Source organism: Protopterus annectens, chromosome 1.part1 (genome assembly GCF_019279795.1).
Source record: "Protopterus annectens isolate FY-2018-M chromosome 1.part1, PAN1.0, whole genome shotgun sequence".
In the NCBI taxonomy this organism is placed as follows: Eukaryota; Metazoa; Chordata; order Ceratodontiformes; family Protopteridae; genus Protopterus; species Protopterus annectens.
In genome coordinates this window covers 1,477,096,200-1,477,114,039 of record NC_056726.1, presented here as the reverse complement: position 1 = coordinate 1,477,114,039, position 17,840 = coordinate 1,477,096,200, and the positions used below count along the sequence as shown (strand labels likewise).

The 17,840-nt window shown below is 40.0% G+C and overlaps 1 protein-coding gene across 2 annotated transcripts in view; it reads left to right on the top strand.

Moving 5' to 3' along the window:
- Positions 1 to 17,840, top strand: part of CCDC28B (coiled-coil domain containing 28B) — a 191,391-nt gene that overhangs the window by 70,036 nt on the left and 103,515 nt on the right. For both annotated transcript variants that reach the window (XM_044082596.1, XM_044082588.1), the window contains exon 3: positions 4,331 to 4,497. In XM_044082596.1, coding sequence (XP_043938531.1) covers positions 4,331 to 4,497 — 167 coding nt within the window. The remainder of the gene's footprint in view (positions 1 to 4,330; positions 4,498 to 17,840) is intronic.

The window sequence follows — 17,840 nt, the reverse complement described above, 5'->3', positions numbered from 1 at the left end:
AAAATGATTCCATAATGGCTACTTAACAAGGTTTTGCCTTTCATCGGTGATATAACAGGGTGATATGAACATAAAAAAATAGTACATTGGTCAGAAAGAGTTGCATCTTCCTCATCCTGGAGTGGTAGACATCTAACACAGACAGTCAAGCATATTGTAGAATCTTTGTTTGAAAAAAGGGATTCTCCATTAATGCAGCTTATGTAACAAGAAATAATAATAATAATAAAATAAAAGTAAATAAGCACCTCATGTGCAGACTGCTTAATGCAGCATTACTAAATGCAAGAACGTTAGGAAAACAATAGACTTGTCATTGATTACTTGGTCACTGATAACCTTGATCGTGCATAGTACCAGATTACTTTGTCATGTGCAGTTTGGACAAACCCTTTGGGTCAGCTTTGATATATGGGAATAGTGTACTTGAACAAAGTGACATTTGTCCAAATGCTGCATCTGAATGAAGTGCCATTTCACTGAATGTCACTGATGTAGTGTTGTGTAAGTCATTGACTTTTGGGTTTAAACTGGCATTTGGGTGTGGTGTGATAATGACATTTTGGTTACCATTACATTTAGATTTAGGATTAATGCTACGGTTATGGAGTGTCCTGTACGTGGTATGTGGGTGGATGCGGTTCACCTATCAACAGTTGAAGCTCACACCTTTGAATTACCAATTTTTGAAAGATGAATATCAAAACTGATGAGTCAAAAACCCTAAAAAACACACAGCATGTTTTTAGCTCCCATTTTCCTGCCTTGTGGGGGCCTCCACCACTCTCCTAAATCATATATGCCAACTGCATGGTTGCACCACAGTGGGAAAATCGTGAAAAGTGCTCCTTATACAGTACAGCCCACTGTGGTGAAACTCACAGCAGCATTAAATTTTCAGATTAAAACTCCTTATTGGAGAACTCATTGTAGACCAGTCAGATAACTGGGTGGATTTACCTGTTATAAGAAAAAAATGTCGATAATTTTGTATATTGCTGTATTGACACATCTCTGGTGAGTGTGCCTTTTGCCAAAATGTATTTTTGTAACCTTTTTAATCTTTGGCTGCTTGAACTTGATTAAATTGTTTTAGATGAGCTCATTTCCAAAGGGATGTCACAGGCCACCTTTGGTATTTACTGAAACTTGGCTTTGATGCCAGTCAGCCCTTCTGTCTGCATGTCTCTGCCTTGAATAAGAAATGTGGGCACTGAAATAGGTCTTCTCTTATCTATAAAAGTTAAATTTGCCAGTACTGAAGGGTCGTCTGAGTTCTGAAGTAATAATCCCTTGACAGAAAGTGGGTAAGTCACATTTTTCAAAAACAAAATACAAAACTGAGAGTGAAAAAGCATTTTTGCACATAGGCGTCCCCCTACAGACCTGCTTACTTACATATACTAAGTCCCCCTACAGACCTGTTTACTTACATATACTAAGTCCCCCTACAGACCTGTTTACTTACATATACTAAGTCCCCCTACAGACCTGTTTGCTTACATATACTAAGTCCCCCTACAGACCTGTTTACTTACATATACTAAGTCTCCCTACAGATCTGTTTACTTTCATATACTAAGTCCCTCCTATAGACCTGTTTGCTTACATATACTAAGTCCCCTTACAGACCTGTTTATGTACGTATACTATGTCCCCCTTACAGACCTGTTTACTTACATATACTAAGTCCCCCTACAGACCAGTTTACTTACATATACTAACTCTGTGACTGCAAAGCCACATGGGGGAAAGGAGAAGCACCAGAATGGGTGATAAAATGTCTTGTGCAGCAGTGATGTCACAGTAGAGCTGACAAATATAAAAATGTGTTTGGACTTGTCAGTTCAAGGTGTTAAGATCAGGAAGAACTTTTTCCTGTAATTTATTTATTTTATTTCACTATCCTTTGTTGACCAGGTGAGTCCTACCAGGCCAAAAGACTTTTTTCATGAGAGACTTGAGGTGGTATTTATACTGTTATGGGGAAATTTGGTGAGGACATCAAGGAGCTTTCACTACTCGTTTTGATAGTTGCTGTGGGATGTTTTACATCCATGTCATGCAGACGTGCTTTCACTACTCGTTTTGATAGTTGCTGTGGGATGTTTTACATCCATGTCATGCAGACGTGCTTTCACTACTCGTTTTGATAGTTGCTGTGGGATGTTTTACATCCATGTCATGCAGACGTGCTTTCACTACTCGTTTGATAGTTGCTGTGGGATGTTTTACATCCATGTCATGCAGACGTGCTTTCACTACTCGTTTTGATAGTTGCTGTGGGATGTTTTACATCCATGTCATGCAGACGTGCTTTCACTACTCGTTTTGATAGTTGCTGTGGGATGTTTTACATCCATGTCATGCAGACGATGCTTTCACTACTCGTTTTGATAGTTGCTGTGGGATGTTTTACATCCATGTCATGCAGGCGATGCTTTCACTACTCGTTTTGATAGTTGCTGTGGGATGTTTTACATCCATGTCATGCAGACGATGCTTTCACTACTCGTTTTGATAGTTGCTGTGGGATGTTTTACATCCATGTCATGCAGACGATGCTTTCACTACTCGTTTTGATAGTTGCTGTGGGATGTTTTACATCCATGTCATGCAGACGATGCTTTCACTACTCGTTTTGATAGTTGCTGTGGGATGTTTTACATCCATGTCATGCAGACGTGCTTTCACTACTCGTTTGATAGTTGCTGTGGGATGTTTTACATCCATGTCATGCAGACGTGCTTTCACTACTCGTTTTGATAGTTGCTGTGGGATGTTTTACATCCATGTCATGCAGGCGATGCTTTCACTACTCGTTTTGATAGTTGCTGTGGGATGTTTTACATCCATGTCATGCAGGCGATGCTTTCACTACTCGTTTTGATAGTTGCTGTGGGATGTTTTACATCCATGTCATGCAGACGTGCTTTCACTACTCGTTTTGATAGTTGCTGTGGGATGTTTTACATCCATGTCATGCAGACGTGCTTTCACTACTCGTTTTGATAGTTGCTGTGGGATGTTTTACATCCATGTCATGCAGACGTGCTTTCACTACTCGTTTTGATAGTTGCTGTGGGATGTTTTACATCCATGTCATGCAGACGTGTCAACTCAGACAGGTAGGCCTTCTGTTTAATGTCTCACCAAAGAATGACACTCTCAGGAGTGCAGCATCCATCAACCTGGTAAGGGAATAGAACCCACAGCCTACTGCACCAAATGTGACTGTGCTACCTGTTGCTCCACTGACACTGCTAAACTGCAATATGCCAGAAACTAGATATCCTTAGCTGAAGACTTCTGTGAATTCATCTGTCTTATCAACTGAACCATGAAGTATGGCATTACAGATATCAAGAGGAATTCATAGGTTCACAGGATCATGGTTTTGGGGAACAAGTTCAAGGACTGTTGATTGTCAGAGAGTTTTTGTTTCTTTTTCTTCATTTTTCAGACATGGTTGTAGGAGGCCTTATTGTTGCCATGCATCTTGATAGCAAGTTTTACCTAAATGAAACTTTGATTCTTTGATGGTTTTAGTGAGTTGTTTTTGTCTGGAGTTGACCTTAGTGAAAGCGTATATCTTGCAATGAGTATAATTTCTTAAGCAGTATTGAAGATGTTTGCTGTAGGTTTGATTTGCTGTAAAGGGGACCAGTATGCCTACTTCATGAGATGTATTTGTGGATGTGACTTGAATATTCTGTTCAGTGGATTGCTCAGTATACCTAACAAAAATTGCTAAGGACATCTTTTCTCCCATGTCATAGCATGGCTGAGTTGAGTACAAAAGTCATAGAACTTTTCAGGGTAGCATACGTGAGGCCTTCTCCGATGCTGGACCTTTACATACCACAGTGTCACAAAGATTGTGTATCATTTTATTAATTTTGAGCCTTCTTTTCAGGTGCACATTCATCATATTCTAGTGGTCAAGTACCACTTTTATGGAATGTACAGGATGTCACTGTATTACACCTGGTTCTCTCTTTTATATAGTAAATAAGTTACAGAGATGATGGTTTTCAGTCAGTAGTTGAAAGTTTGCTATGGCTTGGGTTTTTCTTGTAGGGTGAGTAATCTGAAGGTGAATGAATGAATGTGAGTGTAGGTTAAGGTTGCAGTATGTGTGGTAGAAAGTGTACAATGTGTGTATCATGTTATGGTTTAATATGTGAGAGTGATTTAATATCACTTTTGTGTGTTCCGGCAGGGGTTGCAGTTTTTGTTTATGGATGGAAAATGTGAAGTGTGTGCATGTTTGACCTAAAGTATGTGATGCCTTCTTTTTACCTTTCTATTTGTGTCTTGTTTTAATCAGAGCAAATAAAGAGAGGACGAGACCTGCACAACCTGCTGGGAGCATGCCCCCAACAAGAGCCCCTATCCAGCACTCATTCTTAACTGATGTTTCAAATGTTCATGAGATGGAAGGAGGCCTCCTCAATTTACTGAATGACTTCCATTCAGGGAAGCTGCAGGCCTTTGGTAAGTATGTCCATGGCTGGACAATTCTTTCCTAACAAGGCAGTTATAACTTTTCATCTCCTGAATTACATGCGTTGCAAATGATTCAGTAAAGAATTCCAGGTAGCACTTGTTTGCTTGAGTAGAACGAAACTCACTGAATAGATGATGTTACTGAGTATTGTAGCAGGCAGGGAAGAAAAACAGAAAGACGTTCATAACCGTTTTAGTACTTTTACACTGCAGTGGCATCTATCAAATGATATGAAGTGCATTAGTGAGGTAGAAGCATTTAAAAAAGCATTAAAATCCGACCTATTAGAGGAAGCCGAATGCTTGTGCTTTCCTGGTACTGGTTAAGGAACAGGATCTAGCTATTAACCCATGTAGTTTAATAACATTGTATATAACTAATCTCGCTAAACTCACTTGTCTTGTGTATACATTTTCCTAACTGTTATATATTTCTTTTCATGTTTGCAGTGGTTTGTAGCATGATTATGTTTCTGTGTTCTCTTAAATTGCTATATAATTTGCTTTTATTGTACAGTTTACAATATTTTACCCGGATCGTGGATGAAAATGGTTATCTGACCAGTCCACCTACCCAGTCAACAAAGCGAAATAGATATATCTTAAAGCATATAAAAATACGCAGAATAATAAATCCATCTCCTCTGCATTTAGAGTTCTGGTTCTGTATATTAACATTTAGCTTTTCTCTTGAATGGGACCACATTAAGACAGTCACATAATGTTTGTGTATATTTCTTTATTAACATTTCTTGAAAATAGTAAGTTATTTATACTTTGCTTCATGGTGGACGTTTTCCATGCAAAAACATTTAGGTTTAACTATGGCTTTTACAATACTTTTAGGAGTACAACGTTATACATTTAAAGTCTACGTAGCAACATAGATTTATAGATATGTCCTAGGCTAATGATCGCTAGGACCTTTAAAAGCCTGGCCGTGTAATCCAACCTGTTTGTATCAACATATATCAAAGGCTTTTATTAGGCTGGGGTTTGTTAGTTAGGACATTTTTACAGGTTATGGGGGTGTTAAGTTAGTTTGGGCATTATTTGTCTGCCTCTGTTTGAGACATGGGCACGAGAACAGAAGTGAATTTCCAATTTCCAGTCCATTGGTCAGGGCTATGCTTAAACAAGGTTAGGGATTGCGACAGCTGGAATAAATGCGTTTATCTTTAAATTACCCAGAGAGGTACTGGGCAACTGCCAAATATCTCAGCTTCCCCTTTATGTGCCACATCTTTTTGTGCCTTTCAGAATAAAAATTGAGTTTGACAAAGGTGGTTTATTCTGTAGAAGCATCATATAGTGGAGATACATGTAGTAATTCATCAAGATCTGAATAAGTCGTATTATATACCAATCCTGTCTGAAATAACAGTGCTAATAAACTCAACCAGACTGATCTTATTCTGATACTATGTCAAATAACAGCGCTAATAAACTCAACCAGACCGATCTTATTCTGATACTGTCTGAAATAACAGCGCTAATAAACTCAACCAGACTGATGTTATAGTGATCCTGTCTCAAATAACAGTGCTGATAAACTCAACCAGACCAATCTTATTCTGATACTGTCTTAAATAACAGCGCTAATAAACTCAACCAGACCAATCATATACTGATGCTGCCTGAAATATCAGCGCTAATAAACTCAATTAGACTGATGTTATACTGATCCTGTTTCAAATAACAGCACTAATAAACTCAACCAGACTGATCTTATTCTGATACTGTCTTAAATAACAGCGCTGACAAACTGAACCAGACTGAAATATACTGACACTGTCTCAAATAACACCACCGATAAACTGAACCTGACTGATGTTATACTGATCCTGTCTCAAATAACAGCGCTAATAAACTCAACCAGACCGATCTTGTACCGAAACTGTCTGAAATAACAGCGATGACAAACTCAACCAGACTGATCTTATTCTGATACTGTCTCAAATATTATCACTGACAAACTGAACCAGACTGGATTATATTGATACTGTCTCAGATAACAGCACTGATAAACTGAACCAGACTGGATTATATTGATACTGTCTCAAATACCAGCGCTGATAAACTAAACCAGACTGATGTTATACTGATACCATCTCAAATAACAGTGCTAATAAACTGAACCAGACTGGATTATATTGATACTGTCTCAAATACCAGCGCTGATAATCTGAACCAGACTGAATTTTACTGACATTGACTCAAATAACAGCACTGATACTGTCTGAAATATCATCACCGATAAACTAAACCAGACTGATGTTATACTGATTTTGTTTGTGTTTTTCGGCTTTTCAAGGTTAGGGGTCGCCACAGCGGAACTCCGGTCCGCTAATGATTGGTAGTGGATTTTTACATACCGGGTTATCAGCCCTGATGCACAACCTTCAACGAAGGCACGCCCCATTCACGTATTCCTCCGCACAGAAGACGCTCTAGCTAGCTGATGTTATACTGATACCATCTCAAATAACAGAGCCAATAAACTGAATCAGACTGATATTATAGTGATACTGTCTCAAATAACAGCGCTAATAAACTAAACCAGACTGAACAATACTGATACTGTCTCAAATAACAGGGCTAATAAACTGAACCAGACTGAATTATACTGATAGTGTCTCAAATAGCAGCACTGATATACTTAACCAGACTGAATTATACTGACATTGACTCAAATAACAGTGCTGATAAATTAAACCAGACTAAATTATACTGATACCATCTCAAATAACAGAGCTAATAAACTGAACCAGACTGAATTATACTGATACTGTCTCAAGTAACAGCACTGATAAACTGAACCAGACTGAATTATACTGATAGTGTCTCAAGTAGCAGCACTGATATACTGAACCAGACTGAATTATACTGACATTGGCTCAAATAACAGCGCTGATAAACTGAACCAGACTAAATTATACTGATACTGTCTCAAATCACAACGCTGATTACATAAACCAGACTGAATTATAGTGATACTGTTTCAAACAGCAGTGCTGATAACCTGAACCAGATGGATATTATACTGAGACCATCTCAAATAACAGTGCTAATAATCTGAACCAGAGTGAATTATACAGATACTTTCTCAAATAACAGCACTAATAAACTGAACCAGACTGATATTATACTTGATACCATCTCAAATAACAATGCTAATAATCTGAACCAGACTGAATTATACCGATACTTTCTCAAATAACAATGCTAATAATCTGAACTAGACTGAATTATACCGATACTTTCTCAAATAACAATGCTAATAATCTGAACCAGACTGAATTATACCGATACTTTCTCAAATAACAATGCTAATAATCTGAACCAGACTAAATTATACCGATACTTTCTCAAATAACAATGCTAATAATCTGAACCAGACTAAATTATACCGATACTTTCTCAAATAAAAAAGCTAATAAACTGAACCAGACTGATCTTATACCCAGTATTACTGTTGCACAGGTTAAAACAGCACTGTCCAAGGCCAAGAATACAGCTTCTGTGGGACTTGACAATAACCCTGGCTGTGTTCTACATGAACTACAGAGTGAACTGGTACCTCACCTGTGTGCCCTGTTCATTCACAGCCTCACCTCAGGCTTTGTCCCTACCGAATGGCGCACTGCTACAGTCACCCCTCTCCACAAAGGAGGAGCGACTAAAGACCCTGGGAACTATCGCCCCATTAGCCTGACGAGTCTGATCTGCAAAGCTGTGGAACGCATCATCATGGACCTAATAAACAAGGATATAGGCAATCTCCAATTTCTGGATCCCACACAGTTTGGTTTTGAGAAGGGTAGATCATGTCTGCTCAACTTGGTCGACTTCTTTGAGTCAGTCACCAGAGCTGTGGATGAAGGCAAGGTGGTTCATACAGTTTACCTTGATCTGACCAAGGCCTTTGATACCATTCCCCACTCAGGAATCATAGAAAAACTCAATAAGCTAAGAATCAACCCTATATCACTAGGCGGGTTGCAAACTGGCTCACAGAACCCGCAGTGTGAAAGTAGCTGACTCCAAGTCAGACTGACGACTAGTCACAAGTGGAGTCCCACAGGGTTCGGTCCTGGGTCCTCTCCTGTTTGGTATCTACTTCTCTGAAGTCCAGCCATCACGAAGGGACTCTGGCTGACAAAGTTCACAGACAATTGCAAGTTGGGAGCTATTATTAACTCCCCAAGTGATGTTGACGTCTTACAGAATGGCCTCACTGAGACCAACGACTGGTGTCAGAACCACGGCCTTAAGCTCAATGCCAAAAAATGTGTCGTTATCCCCTTTGGGAAAAACTCAGTTCTCATGAATTACCACATTGATGGTAGTTCACTGAATGCAGAAGGTGTTATAAGAGATCTGGGAACACAGGTTGACAGCAACTTCTCTTTTGATCACCACATTGCCACTGTGGTCAGAAAGTCCTTCTATGTAGCACATCTCATTACTAAGGGTTTTGCATCCAGGAAGAAAGAGGCCTTTGTCTCCTTCTACTCTTCCCTCATTAGGCCAATCATCGAGTATAATGCCCCATTTGGCATGTACCTCACTAGACATCTGCAACAACTGGAGAGGCTGCAAAAGTACCTCACAAAGAGGATCCTAGGCCTTAAACACTTGTCCTATATGGACAGACTCAAAAAACTCCAACTATTCTCTGTCTCATATCACCTACTTAGAGGCGATCTCTGACTTACAAAGCCATGTCTGACCCAGCTCTGTTAGAAATGCTACATTTAATGAAATCCCAATCCCTCCACACCACGCGCTCCAAAGACCTCAACCTCATTGCCACAATCAGCAGAATGTACTGGAGGGACAGGTTCATAACCCAGAGACTGCCCATGCTATGGAATAGACTTCCCATACATGTCAAGCAGAGCACCACGCTGACCCTCTACAAGAGAAATCTTGATGAGTGGATGGGAAATAGAAAATTCTCCCCGGGAATAACTCCAGTGGCTCTACTCGACAGAGGCACTAGGAACTAAGGTCGGGTGACACACTGCCAGGGTAATCCTATGGCTAGGCTTGTAAAGGCCCCAGGGCCATTAGCCTAGTACACACCTGTGAACCTATGAATACTGTCTTAAATAACAGTGCTGATAAACTGAACCAGACTGAATTATACTGACATTGTCTCAAATAACAGCACTAATAAACTGAACCAGACTGAATTATACTGACATTGTCTCAAATAACAGCGCTGATAAACTGAACCAGACTGAATTATACTGATACTGTCTCAAATAACAGCGCTAATAAACTTAACCAGACTGATGTTATACTGATACTGTCTCAAATAACAGTGCTGATAAACAAAACCAAAATAAATTATACTGATACTTTCTCAAATAACAGTGCTAATAAATTGAACCAGACTGAATTATACTGATACTGCGTCAAATAACAGCGCTGATAAACTGAACCAGATTGAATTATACTGATGTTGTGTCTTTCGGCTTTTCCCGGTTAGGGGTCGCCACAGTGGAACTCCGGTCTGCTAATGAGTGGCAGATAGATTTTTACGTGCCGAGTTGCCAGCCCTGATGCACAACCTTCAACGAAGGTACGCCCATTCACGCATGTCTCCACGCAGAAGACGCTCTAGCTGAGAATCGAACAAGACAGCATCTTACTGTGAGGCGACAATGCTACCGCAGCATCACTGTCTCAAATAACAGCGCTGATAAGCTGAACCAGACTGAATTATACTGATACTGTCTCAAATACCAGCGCTGATAAGCTGAACCAGACTGATCTTAAACTAATAATGTGTCAAACAGCAGTTCTGATAAACTGAATCCGACTGAGTAGTCAGACTTCTGTAGTTCTGTAGAATGAATTATACTGTCCATTGTAACTCTGAACTCAGAACTTTTTGTTTTCACTGTATTCTCAGAATCAAGACACACTGCACACTTTTCTGTAGTTTTACTTACTTCTGACTCAGCTCACTGCTGTATATTTAAGTTGCTGGATCTTTGAGTGATTTTTGTAGTTAGTCTCCTGAGTATCAGAACTGAACTCCTATATTCAGTCTTCAAACTGCACTGACGTCTGTATATAAATTCTCTCTGATACATGCTAAAACCCTGTCAGTTTCCTACAAGTACTACATGGCTCTTTTAACTTTGGTTCCCAAGTCTTGTACCATCTAAACAAGGTGTCTGTTTTTGTACCAAATATTCTGCACATTCTGCTAGCACTACTCATCCTTATTAGTGTGTTGACCTTTGACCTGAAGGTTATTTCACTGAGCTCACTTGCAACCTTCACTAAAACATTCCTTTCTATTGAAACTGCATGTAAAATATAAAATGAAGATATAGACCTCCTTTAAAATGGCTGCATTTCTAGACCCATTCAAAGACAATACTGTATTTATTTTAGGAATTATTCTGGTGGTGCTGCGGTAGCGTTGTCGCCTCATAGTAAGACGTTGTCCTGTTTGATTCTCAGCTAGAGCGTCATCTGTGTGGAGGCATACGTGAATGGGGCTTGCCTTCCTTGAAGGTTGTGCATCAGGACTGGTAACCGGTATGTAAAAATCCACTACCAGTCATTAGCGGACCGGAGTTCCGCTGTAGTGAGCCCTAACCGGGAAAAGCTGAAAGACACAAACTGTCAAAGGAAAAAACTTCAAAGACCAATACACGCAAGATTCAGTTAAGGCACTTTAATTTACTTGCAGCAAGGAGACCAAAACATGCAAATACAAGGATTTGTCTAACTACTAACAGGAAGTATGTTCATTCTTATACTGTTTTACAAGACATGGCCTTCTAAGCTGACGTAATCAAACACAACTTTAAGCATTGTACTACAGCAGGTGTTACTTCAGATTTTCTGCTGACATGACTAGATTATTGAGAAACTTTTCAGAAAAACAACCTGACCTTGGTGACCAGTACTTCATTTACAAGCATCTGTTGTACACTGTTACTTTTCAAGGTACTTTTCTAATACAGATACAAGCAAATGCTGATTGCAGTTCATATTTTCAAGCAGGCTTTGTCCTAATTATCTGTTATTTCTACAGCTGTGTATGTTCTCATAGCACAGCGGAACTTCTTGTCTAAGTTTCATATAAGCAGTATTGTTCTATACATTATTTTCCTAACGCAAGCATAAATCATCTGCTTCTCAATAAATTTCCAAGGCACAAGCAAGATTTAGCTGACAGTACAAGGTCAGAAAGCAACTGCAGTTTGTACAGATTTATGCAGTATGAAATAGAATAAATGTGTTAACTCATTTAGGCTCTGAATGCACTAAGCATATTACTAATACACACATTAATACATATTTTTCTAACATTTCCCCCATTAATACTTTTATTCTTCTTTCAAAATAAGCAAAAACAGTTTGTTTTCTTCTCCTAACCTCTTCCACTCAGGATTTGCAGTTGATTGTCATTCAGTTTAAACTTATGAAAGCATTTTCAGTCTTTTAACAGTTCTTCAAACTCAGTACTTTGATATAAGGTTTCAGAAACTGACATGTCTATAAGGTCTTTAATCAGTCTTTTCATGCAGGGGATACCACAACAAACACATACTCCCAGTAGGAGCATACCTACACAAATGGCAATCAGGATGTTCATTAAGATGGTACCCCACCCCCAAACCATTTCTGGAAAAAGTCCATCAGTGGGTTTGGGCCTGGTTTGGTCATGGCCGACACTTGCTGAATCACCTCACGATGATTGTCTATATCGTGTTTATGGTCAGGAATATACGAACAGCACTCTTCTTGGATTAAAGCACACGTACCACCTCTCGCTGCTAGGGTGAAGTCGAGAGCCATGCGGTTTTGGAGCACTAGAGTTCTCATAGCATTCAGTTCATCAGTCACCAATTTGAGAGCAGAAAAAGTTGCATTGCTCATTATTTCAAGAAGTTTTGGCAGTTTTCTCAGCTCCCAGATTGATTTCACTGCTCCATATGCTGGTAATATGCCTGCGCACGATATAAAGCTATCACTCAAGTCCATGTGTGTCAGTCCTTTGCCTAGAGAGTGATGGTCTTTCCAGCGCGCATCGATTCGTCCCACAGGATTCTCAGGTTTCTTGATGACCTCTCGGACATTTCGAATTTTTCCATGAGGCAAAACTTGCAGTGTGTCATATGGCCGGAACCAGGTAACCCAAAAAACAACTGCCGTACCAATTCTCAGGTAACCATTTGTATGCCTTTCTGCCTCACACAAAATAACAATCCTCTGCTTTAGTAGTAACTTTGCTATGAATGTACACTCGCCCTGCATGAAACATTTTTCTATCAATTATAGACAGCTGTTTATAAAGAAATGAATTATGTTTTACTTCATCAAGTGTTTTGTGCATCAATCCAAGAAATGATTCATAGTTTGTATTACAATAAAGATCTACTTTGTTTCCTTTAGTATAACATCTATAAGGAACAGTCACTTTGAAATTTCTCCAACCCACCTGAACAGTATCATTTTTATAAAAACACACAGTTCCCTTTTGTGGAACAGACAAGTGCAATGCTATTTTATCTTGTGCTGTAATGGTTGAGGTGTCATAAATCAAGTTCTCCCAGGTCTCATTGACCCCTAGGGGGACTGTAGTCATTAATAACCCCCCGGTATGCTGTCAGCAAAGCTGTGCAAATCCAGCAATTCGAAACATTGAAAGTCTCAGCATACACATATTTAATTGCCTGGTAAGTGTTAAAGTTTGGATGCCAGTTTATGAGTAACGCTTCACGTTTATTCAGTTCAGTCTGTGTGGCTGGGAAATGAAAAGGCCACAACAAAAAGATTATTGTCACAAATACAGTTAACAGGATGCTTATGCAATACTTCTGAGGAAAGGGTTGTTCTGCATTCCTGTTTCTTCTGGACTCTATCATTTTTGCTCTTGGCATGTAACATGATTTTTATCTAGTTCAAAGTCTTTAACTAATTTACAGTGCGTCAGGTGGATCCAAGAGGCACACTCCACGATCTGGACTGCAGTGGGTGTTGACAAAAGCACTTGATATGGACCTTCCCACTTTGGAAATGCCCAATTTTTCTTTTTGACCACCTTCAGCCAAATCCAAGTTCCAGGGGGCACTGCCACTTCTGTCGGCCTGGTTCGTTCTTTATCTGAAACAGAATTTAACTGCAAGAAATGTTTAGAATTTAATAACTTACACATATACTCTGCTAATGTACCATCAGCTTCCTGGTCTGTGAGCATGAGAGATTTCCACTGAGGTGTATAATAAGCCCTTCCAAAGAGCTTTTCAAAAGGAGTCAATCCTTTTGCATTCGGAATCGTTCTCATGCTCAACAGTGCCAGGGGCAGACAGTACACCCAATTTCTCTGTTTCTGATATTAACTTTCTTAGCTTACTCTTTAAAATCCCATTATGCCTCTCTACTAGCCCTGCTGACTGAGGGTGATATGCACAATGATTCTTTAAAGAAATTCCAAAATATTTACTTAGCTGTTGTATGGTCTGATTCACAAAGTGCGTGCCATTGTCACTGTAGATCCTTTCCGGAATGCCGAATCTAGGGATGATTTCTTTGACAAGGACTTTGGCTACCGTTGTAGCGTCTGGATTTTTAGTTGGAAAGGCTTCCACCCATCTGGAAAACATATCTACAATGACAAGACAATACTTCTTCTTTTCACATTTATTCAACTCTATGAAATCCATACAGATAGTATGAAATGGATACGGTGGTGTAGGGAAACTCCCTTGCTTGGGCTTTAATGCCCCTTGTGCATGATGTTTATTACAGGTGTGACATAATGCGCAGAATTTTTTAGAATAATTTGAGAAGCCATATGTCATGAACACTTGGTTCACCAGCTGTACCATCCCCCCCCCCTGTTGAGACATGGCTCTGCCCATGGCTCAACAAAGCTGCATACATAAACAAATTAGATGACAATATCGGTTTCCTTTCTTTAGAGATGTACAGCCCCTTTTCAAGAATTGCTCCTCGTTTTGCCCATCTTTGTTTTTCAGCTTTTGTAGTAAGTGTCTGCATTGTTTTTAACATTTCTAAGTCTAAAATCTCAGAGGGTTGTAATTCCTCATTCAAAAGAAATACTTCTGAAGCTGCCTGCTTTGCAGCTGTATCAGCTCTCGCATTACCTTTTGAAATCCTATTCTGTTGCTTGGTATGAGCTGTGCATTTACAAATAGCTACTTTCTGAGGTAACTGGATAGATTGTAAAAGATCTAAAATAAACTGTGCATGATTAATCAGTTTGCCAGTAGATGTTATCATTCCTCGATTTTTCCACTGTTGTGCAAAAACATGTACAGTAGAAAAAGTGTACTGGCTGTCAGTAAAAATGTTCACACATTTACCCTTTGCTAAGGTACATGCCCGTGTCAAGGCAATCAATTCTGCTGCCTGTGCAGATAAGTTGTGTGGTAAAGATTTTGCTTCTATAATGTCTGTGTCAGAAACTACTGCATATCCTACTAGGTTCTGTCCTGCAGGACCCCTTTTGCATGAGCCATCCACGTAGTATGTCACCTCGGCATTATCCAAGGGAACATCTGTAAGATCTTTTCTAGGCAGGGTCTTTTGCTCAATCACCTGCAGGCAGCTGTGTGGTGTGCCATCCGCAGGGGTTGGGAGCAAGGTAGAAGGGTTCCAAGTTGTACATCATTCAATTGTCATATGAGGTTGGCTCAACAATATAGTCATACAGGAAAGATGCCTAGCAGGGGAAAGATATGCTACCTTTCTTGTAGTAAAATAATCGCGACTGCATGAGGCACTCTCAATGTGAGAGGGTGGAACAACACTACTGAGGCCGAAGCCTGTACTGCCATTGCAGCTGCAACTACTGCTTGTACACAGTGAGGTAAAGACCTTGCCACTGGGTCCAGTTGTGATGAATAATAAGCAATAGGGCGTTGCTAGCCCCCATGCTGCTGTGTTAACACTGATGTCATATAACCTTGCTTACAATCTACAGTTTGGAAAAAACGTTTATGATAGTTTGGTAATCCCAAAACTTATGAGGACGCTATTAACTGTTTCAGTTTGCAGAAAGCAGATTCTGCTTCTGGTGTCCATTGTAACAAATCCTGTGCTGCCATAGGCTTTTTATAAATCAGGTTAGTCAGTGGTGCAGATTCCAAGGCATAGTTTGGAATCCAACTCCGACAAAAATTAGTCGTGCCCAGGAAGGACATCATTTCCTTCTTGGTAGTGGGTTTTGGTGCTTGTAAAATCGCTATTTTTCTGTCCTCATCTAATGTCCTACCCTCCTTGGATATTACATATCCTAGGTATTTAACTTGTTTTTTCCAAAGCTGCAGTTTATTTTTGTTTACTTTATGTCCTTCAGCGGCTAAAAATTGTAATAGGACTATAGTGTCTTCTTTGCAATCTTGCTGGGTGGGGGACGCCAGCAGGATATCATCAACATAAAGCAAAATCTGACTACCTCTCGGTGGGGTAAACCCCGCCAAGTTGCTTGCCATTTCTTGTGAGAATATTGTTCGACTTTCACAATACCCCTGTGGTAGTCGCGTATATGTATACCTTTTCCCCTGAAATGTGAATGCAAACCAATACTGGCTGTCAGGATGTATCGGTATTGAGAAGAACGCATTGCTGATGTCTGTCACAGAAAAATATTTCTGTTGAGGTTTCAAATCATTCAACAGGGTGTGTAGGTCTGGCACCGTAGGTGCCCTTGGTATTACTGCGTCATTTACAGCTTGTAAATCTTGGACCATACGCCACTCCCCATTCGCTTTCTTAACAGGAAATAAGGGTGTGTTATATGGTGAATCAGGAGATTCCACCAGCACCCCTTCCTTAAGTAAAGCTGCTATAATAGGTTTGATTCCTACCTCTGCATCTTTTCTTAAGGGATACTGTCTTTTTTGTGGTCTAAATGCAGACTTTGGCTTAATAGTAACTGGTCCCGCTGTACTAATAAGTCCTACATCTGATTTTCCTGTTGACCAGAGAGTTTCTGGTATATTCTGTAAGGCATTTTCTTCCTCCTTCAATAGGAGTGCTAATCAGCTGTCCTTGCTGGACTGCAAGTGTACAGCTGGGCGGGTCTGAGTTATCCAATTCATCTTCTGCATTTGTATTCCCTGTTCTGACAGTTCAGTTTCCCATCTCGTGGCTTTTTCTCCTAAGTCTACCCATTTCACATTTTTGTCCCTAGTTAAGCTAACATGTGGTAATCGATTAGATTTGTAGAGTGCAAAGAACTCCTGGGGCAATGAACAGCTGGCTACACTGTTCCATTCTGTGTCCCAGTACAGATTACGTAATATCAATCTGTTTGCACGATTTCTAAACAATTCTTGCTCATATTCCTTATCAGGTCCTGGTGTGTTACAATAATACAGAGAACAGTGCAACAAATGCTGTTTATCAGTGTCAAGGGAGGGGAACTTGCTGATGGCTACATTCATCAACTCCTCGGTCACCGCCCCTGGACCAGTCGTAACCAAGTCCTGGCTGTACCAATAGTACGTTTTACCCTCCGATTGCACTGCAGAGGTATCAATTTGTCGCTGTGCTTCCATACTCTGCATAGTCGGAACTACTGCTATACCAAATAACTGCATAAGATTTGCATAGTCGGAACTACTGCTATACCAAATAACTGCATAAGATTTCTGCCCAAGAGGTTTACTGGGCATTTTGCAGAAACAACAATTTTGCTTTTCTGGGTCAGTCCTGAAACAGGATCAGTTATCACAGTATTATGGGAGAGGGGCTCCCGATACAGCTGTCCATTAGCTGCTTTCACTAATATGTAATCAGGTGACTCTGAATTCTCTGGCAGTTTGGAGGGATGTACCAGGGTCCATGAGGCCCCTGAGCCACACAAAAATGTGACTTCCCTCCCTTCTACCAGGAGTGTAACTTCTGGTTTTGTGTCTGCTAAATAGAGCTCTAAGCTCAATAAAGCCAAATCCAGTATTTCATTTTCTTCACTATCCATGACTTCTTGCACTTCCTCTATTTCTTCTGTCACATTCTCTACTCCCTCTATCACATACTCATTTGTCCCTTCTCTGCTATCTCCTTCTAGTGATTCCTGACTATCATATAGTCAGTCCTCACCCTCCTTATCCTCCGTCGTTGCCTTCTTATTTTTCTTGCAATCCCTTGCCAAGTGTCCTTTCTTACCGCATTTAAAACATTCACCCCTTTTCTTTTGCCCTTTAAAGTCCTCTGATCGTTGATCAGATTGTTTGTTTCCCTGGGCATTTTTCTTGCCCTTTTTCCCTGGACTGTACTACACATACTTCTGCTCCATCTTCTACAGAAAATACTTGGGCTTTCTTTTT